Source organism: Halichoeres trimaculatus, unplaced genomic scaffold (assembly GCF_033239565.1).
Source record: "Halichoeres trimaculatus isolate MK-OKI-2021-1 unplaced genomic scaffold, fHalTri1.1 fHalTri1_scaffold_4, whole genome shotgun sequence".
Lineage (NCBI taxonomy): Eukaryota > Metazoa > Chordata > Actinopteri > Labriformes > Labridae > Halichoeres > Halichoeres trimaculatus.
The window spans coordinates 40,431,059-40,448,332 of record NW_027437182.1 but is presented as its reverse complement, the minus strand read 5'-3'; the positions used below and the strand labels follow the sequence as shown (position 1 = coordinate 40,448,332).

The 17,274-nt window shown below is 41.9% G+C and overlaps 1 protein-coding gene across 4 annotated transcripts in view; it reads right to left on the bottom strand.

Moving 5' to 3' along the window:
• The window catches only part of ptprfa (protein tyrosine phosphatase receptor type Fa), a 147,219-nt gene that overhangs the window by 6,429 nt on the left and 123,516 nt on the right, over positions 1-17,274 (bottom strand). For 2 of the 4 annotated variants that reach the window (XM_074667903.1, XM_074667906.1), the window contains 10 exons: positions 14,396-14,407; positions 13,868-13,977; positions 13,159-13,256; positions 10,722-10,845; positions 10,378-10,553; positions 6,170-6,289; positions 3,092-3,246; positions 2,294-2,579; positions 1,585-1,763; positions 362-488 (listed from right to left, as the gene is read on the bottom strand). In XM_074667903.1, the coding sequence (XP_074524004.1) occupies positions 362-488; positions 1,585-1,763; positions 2,294-2,579; positions 3,092-3,246; positions 6,170-6,289; positions 10,378-10,553; positions 10,722-10,845; positions 13,159-13,256; positions 13,868-13,977; positions 14,396-14,407 (1,387 nt within the window). The remainder of the gene's footprint in view (positions 1-361; positions 489-1,584; positions 1,764-2,293; positions 2,580-3,091; positions 3,247-6,169; positions 6,290-10,377; positions 10,554-10,721; positions 10,846-13,158; positions 13,257-13,867; positions 13,978-14,395; positions 14,408-17,274) is intronic. The other 2 variants (XM_074667904.1, XM_074667907.1) reach the window with 1 other exon arrangement.

Genomic DNA, 17,274 nt, shown 5'->3' with positions numbered 1-17,274 from the left:
TCTGTTGTAAGCTTTGTTACGGATGTGAGGTGTTTGCACACTCTTACTAGTCTGTCTTACGTCTAAGGGCCTCAGAGACTGGCCATGTGTTTTTGTTCTGCAGTTGGACTTCTTCATTTAGAGCTGAACACATTACTTTAAGATTATATATAAAAAAAAAAGATCCAAGAGTAAACACACACACACACACACACACACACACACACACACACACACACACACACACACACACACACACACACACAAACACACACACGCACACACACACACACAGACACACACACACAAACACACTCACACACACACACACACACACACACACACACACACACACACACACATAAATTATATGAGGTTTTACCCGTCCCATCTCCCGTAATTTGGTGAGCATAACAACAATTGTGGAGTTTTGTTCCCACAGCATCCTCCAGAAATCCTCTGTGGTCTCAGGTAGCGGGCCCTGGGTGGCGATGTAAGCTTTCTGTTGCCTGCAAATGAAAGCAGAGACTTTTCTTCAGATACTGCTCTACAGAAGAAGTGAACTTCACTGGACCAGAAATGCTATGCTAAATGATGTGGGTCAGTAATGTTTAAATCATTGTTTCATTCTGCTAAAAAATGTAGAATTGTGTTTTTTTTGGCCAGGCTTTGAATCAGCGACATGAACCAAATGGCAAAATAACAAACAGAAGGTGACATTCTCCAGTTTTTGACAAATGCTTTGAATAGGTGAACCAGGTGGACACTACATAAATCAAGCCGAGCTGAGCTGTTGTTTATATTTCCTATAATTATTATTCCTGATTAAAAGTCAGGAACCACAGCGTCGATAGGACACAAACGCAAATGAGAGACTGGAGTTCCAAAAGGCAAAAGGGTTCAAGTAACCAGACAGGTTCATTACACAATCAAGCAGTCATAATCAGGCCAACGAGAGGCGAGGAGGACAGTTCAAAAACACGGCGAGACTATGACCTAAGCCCGATTGACACGGAATTAGTTTGATTATATCTTCCAGAGCTAGGACTCAATAAGAACTTGTGTTTTGAAAAGTAGCTTTTAAGTTTTAAGATAACCAGATTCATTCAGTATGCCCAGAAGTTTCCAATGCACATTGTTTGACCGAAGCTGGGTGTGGATGTCCTCTTCTCTGATAGGAATGTACCGCTGGCTGTGCACTGCAAAGTGAGCTGCTGCTTAAGCACGGTGGGTCTGTGCAGTGTTTTCAATCAGAGACATGAGAAACACCAAGTTTTTGATAGGCTTCATTTATCTTGTGCAAATGCGCCACACCCGCCTCATACTAATCCCATGCAACTAGTACTTGTGACTGAGAAAGAAGGCTGGAACAAAGACTGTGAGGTACGAGGAACTGGCAAAAAAAACACTGAGAGACATGAGGTTAACTACAAAAGGTAATGAGAATGATGGGAAACAGGTGGGAAACAGGTGTGACCAGATGGGGGCGAGACAGACAGGAACACAGAGGAACAGAGAAAAGGGTTGGAAATTCAAAATAAAATTTACGCGCAGAAACTTAATGAACAATGACAGACATGACAGTAAATTCATCTGAGCACTCACCTGTATCCATCCATCAGGCTGGCGTTGATGTAGTCAGAGCCTTCCACCCCTCTGATTGGCTGCAGGCAGACACGGTTGGACTCAAAAGGCAGGATGTTCACGAGACGGTTCTTGAATTTGTTACATGGTAGATTGGCACTGATAAATCTTGAGGCGTTTGCAGTGGAGTTGGCCAGTTTCTGCAGCGGAAGAAGGCACACAGACGACCAGCTGAGAGGGTTGACTATTTGACTATTATCAAAATGTTTCTAATTTGATATCGTTAATTAATATATTTATTACCTCATCTTTAAAAAAAATGACATATCTACACATTGAGTGCTCATTCTGTTTATTTTTATTTAACTTGGAAAGATTTTAAACCTCTTTAAGAAAGGTCTGGCCATGGATGCAGCTTCACTAAGTTACAAAACCAAAAAACACAATATAGAGAAATCAGTATAGTCTACCTGATCTACAGTGCATTCTTAAAGTATTCACAGCATTTCATTTTTTCCCCATTTTGTTATTAAGTTTAGTTATTTTTCCTCCTGAATGAAGCTGTAACATAACAAAACGTGGAGTGCTTGATGCCAGTAGTTTTTTGTTGTAGGGATTTCGTTTTTTGTGATCCTGGTGAGAAGATCGAAAAAGACACTCAGAGAGGCAGACGAACAGCTCAGAAAACTTCAGCTCCTTGGTAAAGGGTAAAGGGAAAAATGAGATCTACCTTGAACTCTATCTCCAGGCCGGTGACAGACTCTCCAGGAGGAACCTGGCTGAGCTTCTGGATGTGGGCGTACAGGCTCCGGGCAGGGATATCTGTGTTTCCATATGTGGCAGCTTCCAGCAGGGCTTCATGGATGAATATGTACTGCTCCTCAGTCTGCACCATGTAGTTCCTCTGAGCTCGTATACACGTCACAAAACCATAAATGTCCACGGACTTCTCTTGTTTCATTCTCTCCAGCATGGCGTCGATTACTATGAAGCAACCAGCTCTCCCCACACCAGCACTGGCAGAGACACAGACACAGATTGGTGGGCTCTGTTTTCTTAGAGGAAGTTAACAGTAACAGGAGGGTTTAGAGGAGTTCTGCTGGATTTCACCCCTCGGGGTAATCAAGGACATTTTTGTCCTTTTAGGTAGTTTATTACTTGATTTTTAGATGTAATTTTGGTTGTTACTCTACATGGAATGATATTTTGTAAGAAGGTTTTTTCATGATTAATCTTAAAATTCAAATTTCAAAAGTTTTCTAAGGTCAACAATTCACCTGGGGCGGATTTAAAGTTTACGTCTTGCATATTATGACTTGGTTTCTGAGCTGCAGACTTTAAATGACATGTCAGATCATTCCATGAACTAACACAGCCTGAGCGGTACCCTGAGCTGATGCTGCTCCTGTTAGAGGTGAGAACATTTCAGTGAGAGCCAAGACTCTGAGCCCAGCATGCAGAAGCTGAACACAGCAAGACCTCAGTCAGCCGGTTCACTGCTTTCATGTCAAAGGCAAGGGGAGTTTACCTGCAGTGGATCACCATGGGTCCAGCATCTGAAGGATTAGTAGCTTTAACTCTGCGTACAAAGGCAATTGTTGGGGTGGGATATTCGGGCACTCCGTGGTCAGGCCAAGCCATGAACTGGAACTGTCGTACGTCTCTTTTTTCACTCGACCCATGCTGTCAAAGCACACATCACACACATGGACACAAACATGGTATACCCGAACAAGACCTTCCAAAACTAAATAGGTATTCTCAGCAAAAAAAAAAAAAATCACAAGAGAAAGAGAGAGAAAATCCCTGACACGTCTTAATTAAAAAAAAATTAACAGCCCTACCCCATCTGATCAAAGAGAGGAGACTTTTTCACCCCATGAGAAAAATGCTCCGTATCAAAATTATTCAGCAACATAAATTCATGTTTTTTGATTTGCTGCTCAAGCAACTGTGGCACGTTGATGAAGATGCATACATGAAAATGTAGTGTAATGTGGGTTTGGCCAGCAGAGGGAGTGTGGTACCATCAGAAGCTGATGGCCCAGCCCAGGAAGTTTAGTCAGTGCAGGATGAAGCTGTGTACAGTTCATGTACACTCCTGTTAACCTGTATGTTTCAGTTTTTGCAGGTCAGCAGGTTTGTAAATAATAAATAAGTAACAAACAACAGTAGTAAAAGATCATTAGTGCCTTAGAGTGTCACAGATGTGGAGCTAAAGAGTGAACTTACAAGTTTATGGGTTGGTAAAAGAGGCCTGCCACGTGCAGCTAACATGGTGGATTTGTACTCTGTGGCTGCGTGAGAATGAACCGGAGAACTGTTTATGTCTGCATGAGTTCAAGTGATATGAGATAACTATTAAATCAGTGTTTCTCAAAGTGTGGTCTCAGGACCCCCAGGGGTCCGTGAACCATAGCTTGGGGGTCTATGGAATCATTTAAAAACAGTTGTAAAAGTGTGCTTTGTCACTGAAAAAAATATCAACAAACTGGGATATCTTGTAGAAATAAAATAAGTTGTTTTTTCACCAATACTCTTGCCAAATTTAGTTTTGTGCCATGAGATCAAATTTTTTCATTGTTCGCTACAATATAAAAAAAAAATCAGAACAAAACTCATCTTGGTGTAGTGGCGTGCACAGACTTTTTGAAGGGAGAAAAAGGCACATATAGTGTGCATTTTAACCACTCTAAAGGGCAGTTACATGTGTTTTGCCAACCAGGATCACACTTTGGTACACTACAGCCGCGTTTCCACCAAGCAGACCGGTTCGGTTCGTCTCTGTACGGCACGCTTTTTGCGGCATTTTAACTGACACATCTCGGGACGGATCCCCAAAAACTGAGACGAGCCGACCTACTTTTTTGGGTGTGCCAGACTGAACCGCTCTCAGAGGGTGGAGCAACACACTGCAGACCATTGATTGGTCAAAAGAATCATCACTTGCCAAGACAGCGGCTGTATTTCTCCTGGCGGCACACAGACTTCTCTGAAACGAAGCTTGATTGCACTTTGTAACAGAGAGTTACATGAAAATCACAGAGAGGACGAAATGCTGCATGTCTTCCATCGTTGATCTTTGTTTACTCTGTCGCGTTTTTCTTCTTTGTTGGATTTAATAGCGGGGTAAGCTGCTACGGCGTCGCGCTATTGTTTAACAGTTGCGGCCTCCGGCATCCAGCTTAAACACTGCCCACCACGAGAGGGCACAGTTTGCTGTGGAAACGCAAACGGGATCAGGCTTAACTGTACCAAACTGTCCCAAACTGAACTGAACCGACCCGAACTGCTTGGTGGAAATGCAGCATACTTGGCCCCCAAGAGGTCACATAAGCATGCTCTTTTGATCCCAAGAGGGCACGACAGTGTGTGTTTTTCAAAACTGACTCAGAGTCAACATTTTCTCAAAGTTTACAAAGTGAATTACTTGGAAAGTATAAACATAGCCTCATTCTATTGTTGTAAAATCCACCACCTGGCCAAAAAAAAGTCTGCACGAAAAAAAAAGGTCACACACTGTAATATTTAGTTAGACCACCTTTAGCTTTCATTTTTGCACGCACTCCCTGTGGCATTTTTTCTATAAGCTTCTGTAATGTCACAAGATTTATTTCAATCCAGTGTTGCATTAAATTTTCACCAAGATCTTGCAATAAATACTAAATTTACAAATTTACAATTTCCTACTTTACTGTGATACATAACTGATCAATTGACCACCGTAATTTACATAATCTATTTTATTTTTTTTTAACTTTATTAGTCTGTAAAATGTTGGGTGTGATGGTAATGGCAGAAGTATAAGGGACAGCAATATTAAACTAAAATCAATTGCAAATTTAACAAATTTAACAAATATAAAAAAAGACATTTTTTTAAATTCTTATACTTTATCAATCAATCAATCAATCAATCTTTATTTATATAGCGCCAAATCATAACAAATGTCTTGAAATAACATTTGTTATGATTGATGTGTCTAGACCTGTAAATGTTTATGTAAAGTGTCTTGAGATAACATTTGTTATGATTTGGTGCTATGCAAATAAAGATTGATTGATTGGTTTAAGTGTATTGTGCTATGTTTATTATAATACTGTTCAAAGTCCAGTCGGTACATGATAAAGCAGTGTACAGATCAAGAGTACGCTCCTGTTAACATGTATTTTTCTGCTTTTGCAGTTCCTGCAATAAATACAACGTTGCGCTGGAGATGAGTTGGGCCATCATTTTCTGCAGTGTACCACCACAGGCTTTTTTTTTTCCATTACTGTACCACACATACAACTGATCATGACTGTGTGTTACAAACTGCTAAAAAATTTAACATTCTAAAAAAAGGAAACAGTTTTTTCATGCACTAAGAAGAACAATAACCCAGTCTGACGTGCATTTCCACCACAGAAACCACTGACTACCTGTCCCTGCAGTCGCCACTATGAGCCACAGGGTGAACCATCAAATTCTCTGTAATACTCCATGATACAGGCCTGTTAGGCAGTCCCATCAGTCACATGATTCATTTTAAATATGGCTCTCAAAGCGAGCAGCCCATGGTGCTAACTGTGTATCTGCATCACGTAAACAGCCGTGAGGGGCTCACCTTATAAAGGGAAAAAGTACGTAAGCTGTAAGTAGCGAGCTCCACAGTCTCCAGCAGGGTCACTTGAATCATCCCATATGTCTGTGTGCCTCGACTCGGCCAATACTGGTCACATTTTACCTGCGAATAGATGCACATCAAGAGACAGGCTTAGCAAAAACTTAGTAAAGTTGGAATTTAGGGAGTGGGGGGATGGCAGTGTTCAGTATGTGAGGCTGGAAGGGCCTGAGCTCACAGACAACTGTCTTATTCCAATTTATTTGAGCATGTGAAACACTCAAACCTATCTACAGAAAGTTTCACTTTCATTATCAGTCATGGCGGAATTTTCAAAGCAAGAAGACAATTCTGATCAACCACTGAGCTTTTGATATGGCTAAGCAGGATAAAGCTAAATGTCTTACTGCTTCTCAAGCTAGCACAGTAATAACTGCAAAGGGAAACAAAATGAGGCAGACAATCTTGAATACAATGAAACATTAGGAGCCAAGATGTGTACACAGAAGATAGTGTCAATCAGCCAAGGGCTACATACTACCATTAGCTCTCTGCTAGCATGCAAAACAAATCGCAAAGATGACCTGGAGCTATCAGCCATCATGTGGAGCTCATCTGTTGTGGCTTTGGAAGCTACAGAGGAAGGTTTTAAGTCAGACGTGAGTAGTCTGAAGGAAAGTGCTTCGACTTGAAATCGCTGCCTTGTTGGAATTGACCAAGGTAGAGAGGAGGGGTGACCCATGGCAATTCTGCACAACTCTGCTGAAGGAGGTACAGGGTGAGGAAGACATCCCCTATCAAGATCGTGGCATCTCTGGCATCTAAATCTAAGGAAGGAGAGCCACCCAGGCAGTTTATTATTGGAGTACATCATGGAGACGAAGAAGCAGTAGGGTTAGGGAAGACTCGTGTATGTTTCCCTGGATAATACACATGAGGCGGCCAAAAAGCCAGCTGCTTTTGCTGAGTTGAAGTGACTTCTGAGAGACTTCCCCATGTGAAATTTGATCATTTGCTTCCCAGCCCAAACTTGGGATCACATTTAGGGGAAAGGAACATTCTTTGGTGGATCCTGTTCTGCCCTTGTCCTGTATAAAGCAGAACATTCTGCTGTGACAGAAACCAATGACTGTCAGCTAGCATTACTCATACAGCCACACCAACCCACTAGGTTGGGATTTTTTTTTTCTTAGATGTATGACCCTCAAAATTATTAATTTTGAGGGCCATACATCTGAAAATGTCATGGAATGATTTATTCCTATTGATAGCTTATCAAAAATTGGAACGTGAATGTTTGGATGTTGCTTTCCTAGTATTTTGGAACCTGTTTGGTCTGATTGATAGAATCCAAAAAGATGCTACAGACACGTTGTATTTACAATGAGAGTAGCCAAGTTGAGTGCTTGCATTCACTATGCGAGGTACACCACTCACACCACCGACCAAATCAACCCACAGACAGGTTTACTTTCAGTCCTGTTGATTTTAACAAACAGTTCCATGACTTCAGTCAGAAAACACATCACTTCAAAGTCTACTGGATCTTTTTTGCAGGTCTAGAATTCCCCCCTGTAAAGACACTCAGAGCTGTCTCTAAATGAAGTTGAAGAAAATTTGCTGTGTTTAAAGGGGCTGTGAGGATTTCTAAGTGATGTTAAAAGTCTCCTATCTATATCAACCCTGATCATAATACACACTTTAAAATGAGATTATCAGCACCAATATTACTGGTTACATGTCACTTTAAAATGCTTCCTCTGAGCTTCCCATTGAGTCGGCCAGGACCAGATTGATCAACGTCATGCCAAGATCTCCATGACAACACCACACCAGCTGATGGAGTTGAGTAGAAAGAAGAGATAAAACACAGAGATGTGTTTTTCTCTGCTGAAAATGATTTCTGTGATTAATTTTGTAGTGATGGTGGACACTGGAGCCTAACTGTCAGACAGAAAAAGGACAGAAGAACAGAAGAAAGAGAAACAGGAGAGAGATAGAGCATAAGCTAAAGGCTAATTAGTCTATAGCTTGTGCTGTATCACTATAATACAGGGGCTAATCTGTTAGTGCTAATGCTGACTCCAACCCACAGTCAGCAGTTATTCTGCGGTGGTCTGTTCAAACTTGAGAGTCTATTAATAAAATGAAGAGTGAGGTTATTTTAGCTCTGCTTGGTGATGTTGGAGTTGGTAGATGAGCTCTGGTAGGACAGAACCAGGATTCACTAACTTTACACGTTACAGACACGTCTCAGAGCACCGGGCTGCTAGCTGAGCTAAATATAGACAGCTGCTAAATAACATACAAACTGACAAAGTTAGCTTGTTGTCACATTTGCCTACAGATACGTCAGAGCACTGGGCTGCTGGTAGTGCTACTTATAGCTGGCTGCAACAACGTCTGCTTGATGGCACCTTTTTTAACCGTTTCACTCCGTAACTGTAGGTAAATACCATAAACTGTATAAAACATGGACATAGTCTCGCCTACATCACCTGTCTGTTTCTGGAACGTAAAATGAAGCACATTGGCTATAGCGGCCATATTGATAGTGGCAAGGGCTTCGCCTACAGCCATAGGGCGCCGGCCGACACGTGACCCTCAGCTGTGCCTCTTATTGGGGGAGCTTGCGATCTTAATATCCTCTGAGCAGCCACGTTAGAAATAAATTCACCCCCCGTACAGTGGGAGCCGGTAGTAAAATTAGCGACTCAGACAGGAGACGTTTTTTGAACCAGGCTGTAAATAGGTTAATTTCTGCTTTGAAAATGGCTTTTTTTGGCTTGATGTGTATGTGACTTCCGCTACTTCCGGAGCCAGCCTCAAGCGGACACATGAGAAACAGCAGATTTTAGCACTTCCGCATTGTCTCATATTCTCAGACTGGAGGTTGCCACTTGGTAAATACCTTACCCCGGCACGTTGTATCCAGTAAAAAGTTGTATTGAACAAAGAAAATTTGGGGCCACAAGGTAGCGGGGAAGTCCAATTTAAACAGATCCTTCTCATAACATCTATAAGCACAGTGGCAAACGTCCAGGTCCAGATGATTTCCTCATCGCATTTTAAAAGAAGTTTCCTTAAAACAGAGTCCCTTACTTTAGATCAGGGGTGTCAAACTTGTGCCATGGAGGGCCAAGAGGCTGCAGGTTTTCCTTCCAACCAAACACTCCACCAGCTGATTCCACTGATTACCTCGCCTTCAAGCAGAGAGCAGGGACTAATCAGTGAAACCAGCTGGTGAAGTTCTTGGTTGGATAGAAAACCTGCAGCCTCTTGGCCCTCCATGGCATGAGTTTGACACCTGAGCTTTAGATGTTTCTGTCCATAGCTCAGATTCAGCTGGTCTCCCTCCAGCTCATGATGCAATTCTTAAAATAAAACCAGGAGTTAGTGAAACAACATCCAAACTTTATGCTGTTCCATTTGATTCGGAAGTTCCATCTTTTTTTTGTTATCAAGGGGAACTGGGAGAGTGACATGGAAACCAATATCTCTGATCATCGAGGCACTGAGTTCAACATTCACTGTATCTGCGTTGGGCACGGCCTCATACAGTTCAAGAGTGATCACCGACATGATATGTCTTTTTCCTATCTTCAGCCCAACCTGTGACAGATGCAAAAAGGCTCTTGCCGTCTTAACCACACATCATGGTCACATCCAAGCCTAACGTCACCCCAGTCAGTTATATTTGATGTATTACAGGTCAAATTATTAAACCTTGTCCATTTCTTGGATTTTTTGGTGTGCCATCAGAGGAGGTTACTCTGACTGGAGTGTAATTTAGTGCCATAACCTCCTCAGGCTTTCTAATCATGCGTATCATTTTTTCAGATTGGAACAGTGATCGTCCTGCACCTCGTAGTTGGTGGATCTGTGAGGTCATGCGTTGTCTTCAAATAGAAAAGATAAGGTACATGCTGCAGGGATCCACAGGGGAGTTTGATCAAATATGGAAAGCCTTTTTTGAGTGTGGAACAGCAGACTGAGTTTCTTGGACTATGAAAACGGTCTAACTTTATGAGCCCTCCTCTGTGATCTGGTGCTTCTCCTGTTTTTTCGGATTAATCTATTTGTGTTACCTGCCTCTTTATTTTTCTTTACTTTGACACGTCCCATGTCTGATCGTTCACCATGTTTATGTTTGTTTGGTTTACCCATTGTTGATTGTATCTTTAAGCATAAAATAAGTCTCTGGCTCTTACCCGTGACTTTTCCTCCAGCCTGGTCATCATCACAATGGTGCAGGTCCTCTGCTCCCAAACCATCCTCCAGAAGTCAGTCAGCGTCTCCTGCAGTGGTCCTTGTGTAGCAATGTAAGCGTTCTGCTTCCTGTGACCATCAACGTAGTTGGCGTTGATGTAGTCACTACCAGGAACCCCTGGTGTTAAGGTGGACAGATTCACAAAAAATACAGCAGGAGGGAATCAAATAAACAGAAAGGCATCTTTTCAATGAATGAATTTATTGTTCTATGGGCCTGTGTTCTTATCAGAGGTAAGACAAATATAATGTCCACTCTCCTGAGATGTTAAAAAAGATGTCTCACCATCTGCTGCAGAGAGGATGACCCGCGAGTGATCGTACGCAGTGACATTGGCGTAGCGGTTCTTTGGTTTATTGACCTCCAGGTTTGAGTGCTCCCAGGTGAACTGCTGTCCTGGATCAATAGACTAGCACAGAAGGAGAAAGGGAGTATGGGATGGATTCAGGGAAAAACAACAGACGAGATTACTTATTTTAACAGTAGTGTCTGTCTGTCTGACTGTGTTACAGAGCTCTCCAAAGCTCAGAGAGAAAGATCCACTCCAACAAACATGTCAAGCAGCATTCTCAGCCTTCTCCAGCCTCCAGGTGTGAGAGTGAGATATTTAAAAAACAAGTTTATAGACAGAAACCCCTTTTTTTGGTTTGTTTTGATGCCATTAAATCACGCTTCATTTTGTTTGGTTCGTAGAGCTACAGTTTGAAATGTGACCACAAATAACAAATGTCAGACTCACAGTTCCTCATACCTGAAGCATCTACAGATACGGTCATCTTATCAATAACTAATAATATATAATCAATTTGGAAAAAAAGTGAATCTTTTAGCCTTAAGCTGGAGCTCTATCTCTCTCCTGTTTCTCTTTCTTCTGCTCTTCTGTCCTTTTTCTGTCTGACAGTTAGGCTCCAGTGTCCACCATCACTACAAAATTAATCACAGAAATTGATTTCAGCAGAGAAAAACACAGATCTCTCTTCTCTCTACTAAACTTTGATAGCTGGTGTGGTGTTGTCAGAGACTTCAATGTGCCATGTTGGGTCCGGCCCAACCAATCAGGAAGTTGAGAAGTAGCATTTAGGAGAAACCTATATTGGTGCTGAAAATCCCATTTTAAAGTGTGGATTATGATCAGGTAGATATCTGGAAAGGAGACTTTTTCAAGATCACTTAAAAACTCCTCAAAGCTCCTTTAAGACAGCGACTTTACCCATTCAGAGGCAGAGCTCAGCTGATTGACAGGTAGGCGCCCTACAGCTGTTAGTGTAGAGGCTAAAAGCCCGACTCATTTCCAATATTGCTCCTGTTGATGATTTGCTTCAAAATTATATGATAATTATTTTCGATAGTTATTATCAGAACTCTGTGTCAGAAACTGACTGGTGAAGTTAAGGACACAGTCTATGGTGGCGCTATTCAATTAGTGACCAGTGAGCCACATGCGCCCTGAAAGCAGCAGCCAAGTGATTAGGATTTGGGTCCAATGAGGAAAAACATCTTTTACTTACACCGACAAGTTCTTACAAAAATTCCAACATTGTCACGAATATTGATGGTGTAATTGTAATTTCATTTTCTTTGTTTTCACTACTTGAGACGCTCCATCTCCAGCTTTTTTGAAACACCCATCTCCTGATTCTTCAACAAGCTTCCAGACCCTTTTGTCATCACACCTTCTGCCCAGCTTCAAGGCCCTGTTGTGTAACTGCAAATTCATTGCTTTTGTTTCCACCATTTGAAAACCCTATATCCCCATTTCCTCAATAAGCTACCTGATCCTTTTGTCATCACACCTCCTGCCCAGCTTCTTGGCCTCTGTCTCAATGTGGATTCCTGCAGCAGACAGAGGGGCGTGAACAGTACCTTAGGGGGTGCTTCTCTCAAGCATAAATGTTCCACTCGGACTATGTTCAAGGTATTTCTTCACTTTGACCGCTCACATGTTGACTGACCTTTTTCTTTGCAAAGGAAAATAAAAGCTTGCTGGCCAGCAGAAGTCTCTATTTCATTCTTCACCAGAAACAGGAATATTTCCACAACAATGGCAACACCTGTCATAACCCATCAACTACCCCACAATGCATTGTGTCATTGAGCAGGTGGGTTTGAAAAGTTTACATTAGCAGTCCCACACAGGTAAAAATATATATATTTTTTCTCTCTACCCTAAAACGAAAAGTCAACAAGGAAAATCCTCAGTTTAATCCTGTGTGGACTGGAAAGTATTTACTTATTTTACTATGAAGTCCAAAAGGCAAACCAATGTGTTTTCTCTGCAACGAGTGCAATGCAGTACTGAAAGATTGTACCGTTCGTAGACACCACATTGAAAAACATGCCACATTTCTGACAAACTTTCCCAAGGGATCCATTGAGGGGGTGGCTGAAAACAGAGTTTGACTGTGTCTGTAGAGCTGTAGAGCTGTACTACATTGAAGCAGACTTGGACAGCTCAGCAGAGGACCACAGCAGCTTCGCTCTGCTGCTGAAAATGTGAGGCCCAGCTGAGCCCTTAGTTTGTAGATCCGGCCTGGCGACATTTTTAGTTGAATAGCCCTGCTCTATGCTTTGAACACTCCAGGTAAGAACACTGGAAGCACAAATGCACAGAAACCTTGTATTGTTAGCTGTGAGTTCATTCCAATGCAATGGAAACTTGTTTTTGTCCTGGGAACACATATTCCCAAGTCAGTTAGAAAAGTGCACGTCAATCCATTTTTACCTCATACTCCTGATAGAAACGTAGGCCATCATTCGTCTTCAGTCCCTCCATGTGCTCTGCAAGGTCCCAGACAGAAACCGGTGGATGTTCCCTCATCCCTGCAGTGAAAGGTGGAGAGATGAACAGAGTTTAAAACATATTCTCTCACACACAAAGGCTCAAGTTTGAGTTCAAAAAAGCCTCAAAACTACCACTTGCAGCCTATGGGCCACTGTGGGCCCTGATTTTCTGTTTTTATTTCCTTCTTTCAGTGTGTGTGTGTGTGTGTGTGTGTGTGTGTGTGTGTGTGTGTGTGTGTGTGTGTGCGTATGTGTGTGTCTGTGTGTGTGTGCGTATGTGTGTGTCTGTGTGTGTCTGTGTGTGTGTGTGTCTGTGTGTGTGTGTGTGTGTGTCTGTGTGTGTGTGTGTGTGTGTGTGTGTGTGTGTGTGTGTGTATGTGTGTGTATGTGTGTATGTGCGTATGTGCGTCTGTGTGTATGTGTGTGTATGTGTGTGGGTGTGTGCGTATGTGTGTGTCTGTGTGTGTGTGTGTGTGTGTGTGTGTGTGTGTGTGTATGTGTGTGTGTATGTGTGTGTGTGTGTGTGTGTGTGTGTGTGTGTGTGTATGTGTGTGTGTATGTGTGTGTGTGTGTGTGTGTGTGTGTGTGTGTGTGTGTGTGTGTGTGTGTGTGTGTGTGTGTGTTTGGTGTGTGTGCGCAAGTGCTCATGCCTTGGGTCTGAAAGTTGACTCTCCTCATCTCCACGGGATCTGAGAAGTGTGCCAGAAGTGAGTCCTTCATTCCTGTCATGTGCTCGTCTTTAGCAGGAGACGTTCGTTTCCTGTGGTGAACAGGAGGCAGGAGAGGCAACCATGAAACACTGGGATCCAGTGACAGCAGCTAACTAAAGGCTCTTACTTTAAGTGGGCGGCTTGAAACATTTAAATAGAGGAGGACAGGTCAGGAACACGTGACTGAATGGACCAAAACTTGGTTTGATAAATAAAATGAAAAATTGAAGAAAGGCCTCCTTAAGACTGAATGGCTTCATCTGATAAACTAATAAAACGACATGATCATCTCAGAACCTATGAGCTTGGAGCAAAACGCAAAGCTATTGCCTTCAATTACAACCCACAGTTCAATACAATTCAGTTACACACTGCGATTCACTAAAAATGCAGACAAATTCATCATTTACTACGTACACTAGGTCATGAAGAGGCATCAGTACACAGCTGAGCAGTAGAGGTACTCACCTTTCCTGTTTGCTGAATCAACAGAAAGGAGAAAGAAGAAAACAGAAGAAGATAATCATTTTCAAAGGACCAAAAGTGGAAATGCAACAAAATGTCCCAGTTAACAAGAAAAGTACCTGTTCTAGCCCAATTCGGTATTTAGGCTATGACAATCAGCTTCATCTCTGGCAGTGCCAAAGAAATGGAGCGTAAAATGAAGCAGATTTTATTTTCTGATCTGATCCCGTCTGTCAGTTCCAGTGAACAATGAGGAGGAGTGCACGAGTCTAAAATCTCAAGAGCTTGGTGATCAAATGTGCGTTCAGTAGTTCAACTAAGATGGAATGATGCTGCAGGCTTGAGCTCCTGGTGTGTGTTCCGTTTGGCAGCAAAAAAAGGAAATAGTTAATCCTTCCACAAACTGCTCTGATTTTTGATTTATCATTTGGCCCGGGGTCTAGTTGTGGTTATGATGGCTGCCATGTTTGTGTAAATGAGCTGGCTGATTGTTGGTGATGCCTCCTCACAGCTCCTCTCACCGATTGTTGTGTTCTTCCTTTTTTTTTTGCTTAGAATTGAGATAATGATTCTCTGCAAAACAAAATTCCCCACAATGTTTGCTGAACAGCAGATTCTCGCAAATTTCAGTAGAATGGTGGTGCAAGCATGAAATTTGGCACAGATACTCTCTAAGAGCCGCTCTTCTGAAATAAAATGTCAGACACGTGAAAATTCAAGATTGCAGCCATTTGTCAAGATGGCCGACATTTCCATCAAACGCTTATTATTTCTATAGTTCAAAAGTTGATGCAAACAAAGTTTGCAACAAATACTCTCTAAGGGACATTCTTTTGAAATATATCATTAGACATGCAGAATTTCAAGATGGTGGCCGTTTTTTAAAGATGGCTGCCATTTCTATTGTACACCAGTTGTTCAATTTTTTAGATGGTGGCGTAAGCTTAAAAGTTGGTGCAGATAGTCTCTATGAACCACTCATTCAATTAAACCAAATCAAACTTTATTTATAAAGCACTTTTCATACATGAGATGTATCACAAAGTGCTGTACATTAAAATAATCAAGCAGGATACAGATAAAGAGCCCACCCACCCCATATTTAACACACAACCACTCACGCACAAAATTATGTGCTCAAGGCCCCCCCCAACACACACCCACACACACACACACACACACACACACACACACACACCCACACACACACACACAAACACACACCCACACACACACACACACACACACACACACACACACACACACACACACACACCCACACACACACACACACACACACACACACACACACACACACACACACACACAAAAACACACACAGACAAGGACTGTGAGTCAGGACTCTTTAGAAATCCACAGAGGACTGAGGAAATGCTATCTTGAATTGAAAATGAGGAAACACTGGAGCTTAAACTAAACTGACTCAATAATTAAATGAATAAAAAGTGGTGAAACATTAAATAGTGACTCTGAAACTAAAATGTAAACTCCATAAGATGCAGATTAAAAAAATAAATAAATAAAACAAAGTTCAGCTAAAAGCCAGATTAAAAAGGTAGGTCTTGAGTTTGCTTTTAAAAATATGAACAGCAGGTGCTGCTCTCAGGTCCTCAGGTAGACTGTTCCACAGACGGGGGCCGTAATTATGATAGGAAGCTTCCCCGTATGTTTTAGATCTAACTTTGGGGACTATCAAAAGACCACTACCTGAAGACCTGAGGGCTCTAGTGGGCTCATATGGTAAAAGCAAATCGCATAAATAAGAGGGTCCAAGACCATAAAGAGATTTTAAAAACCAATAAAAGAACCTTAAAACCGATTCTAAAAGATACAGGCAGCCAATGCAGAGACTTTGGAATCAAGTGTAATGTGGGCTCTCCTTCTGGTCTTCGTCAGCATCTGTGCGGCTGAATTTTGAAGGAGCTGTAAATGTGAAATGTTCTTTTTGGGAAGACCAGAGAGGAGAGCATAGCAATAATCAATTCTGCAGGTAATAAAAGAATGAACAAGAGTCTCTGCATTGACTTGAGAGAGAAACTGGCGCACTCTGGAGATGTTCTTTAGATGATAAAAAGCCTTCTTGGTGACATCTCGAATATGTGGCTCAAAACTGAGGTTAAAAGCAAATGTTACACCCAAATTTTTAACTTGTTTGCAGGGATTAAAAGACAGTGCTTTGAGTTTGCCCTCCAGTTTCTCTCTCTCTGTACCTGTACCAATAACTAAAACTTGAGTTTTGTCCTGGTTTAGCTGCAAAAAGTTGTCTGCCATCCAGGACTGGACATCCAAAATACAGTTAAAAAGGGAATTGATCGGTCCTGTGTCATCAGGAGACACGGCAATGTAAAGCTGAGTGTCATCAGCATAGCTGTGAAAGTAGAACTCCTGATGACATCTCCTAAAGGTAACATGTAAAGGTTAAAAAGTGTTGGACCCAAGATCGAGCCCTGGGGAACGCCATATGCCATTTCATAGATTCTTGACGAGCGTTCCCCTGTGCTTACATAAAATTTCCTGCCATTGAGATATGTTTTGAACCAGTTAAAAGCAGTTCCAGAGATGCCAATGAGGCTGTGGAGTCTGTTTAAAAGAATTGTGTGATCAACCGTGTAAAGGCTGCACTCAGGTCCAGCAGAACCAAAACGGAGGCTAATTTCTTATCCATGTTGGACCTGAGGTCATTTACAATTTTGAGCAGTGCTGTCTCTGTACTGTGATTTTTTCTAAAACCAGATTGAAATGTGTCACCGATATTTTTAGAAGACATAAAATCCTTTAACTGATTAAAAACAATCTTTTCTAAAAAATTTTACTTAAAATTGGCAGGTTGGAAACAGGTCTGTGATTGTCAGGCACTGCTG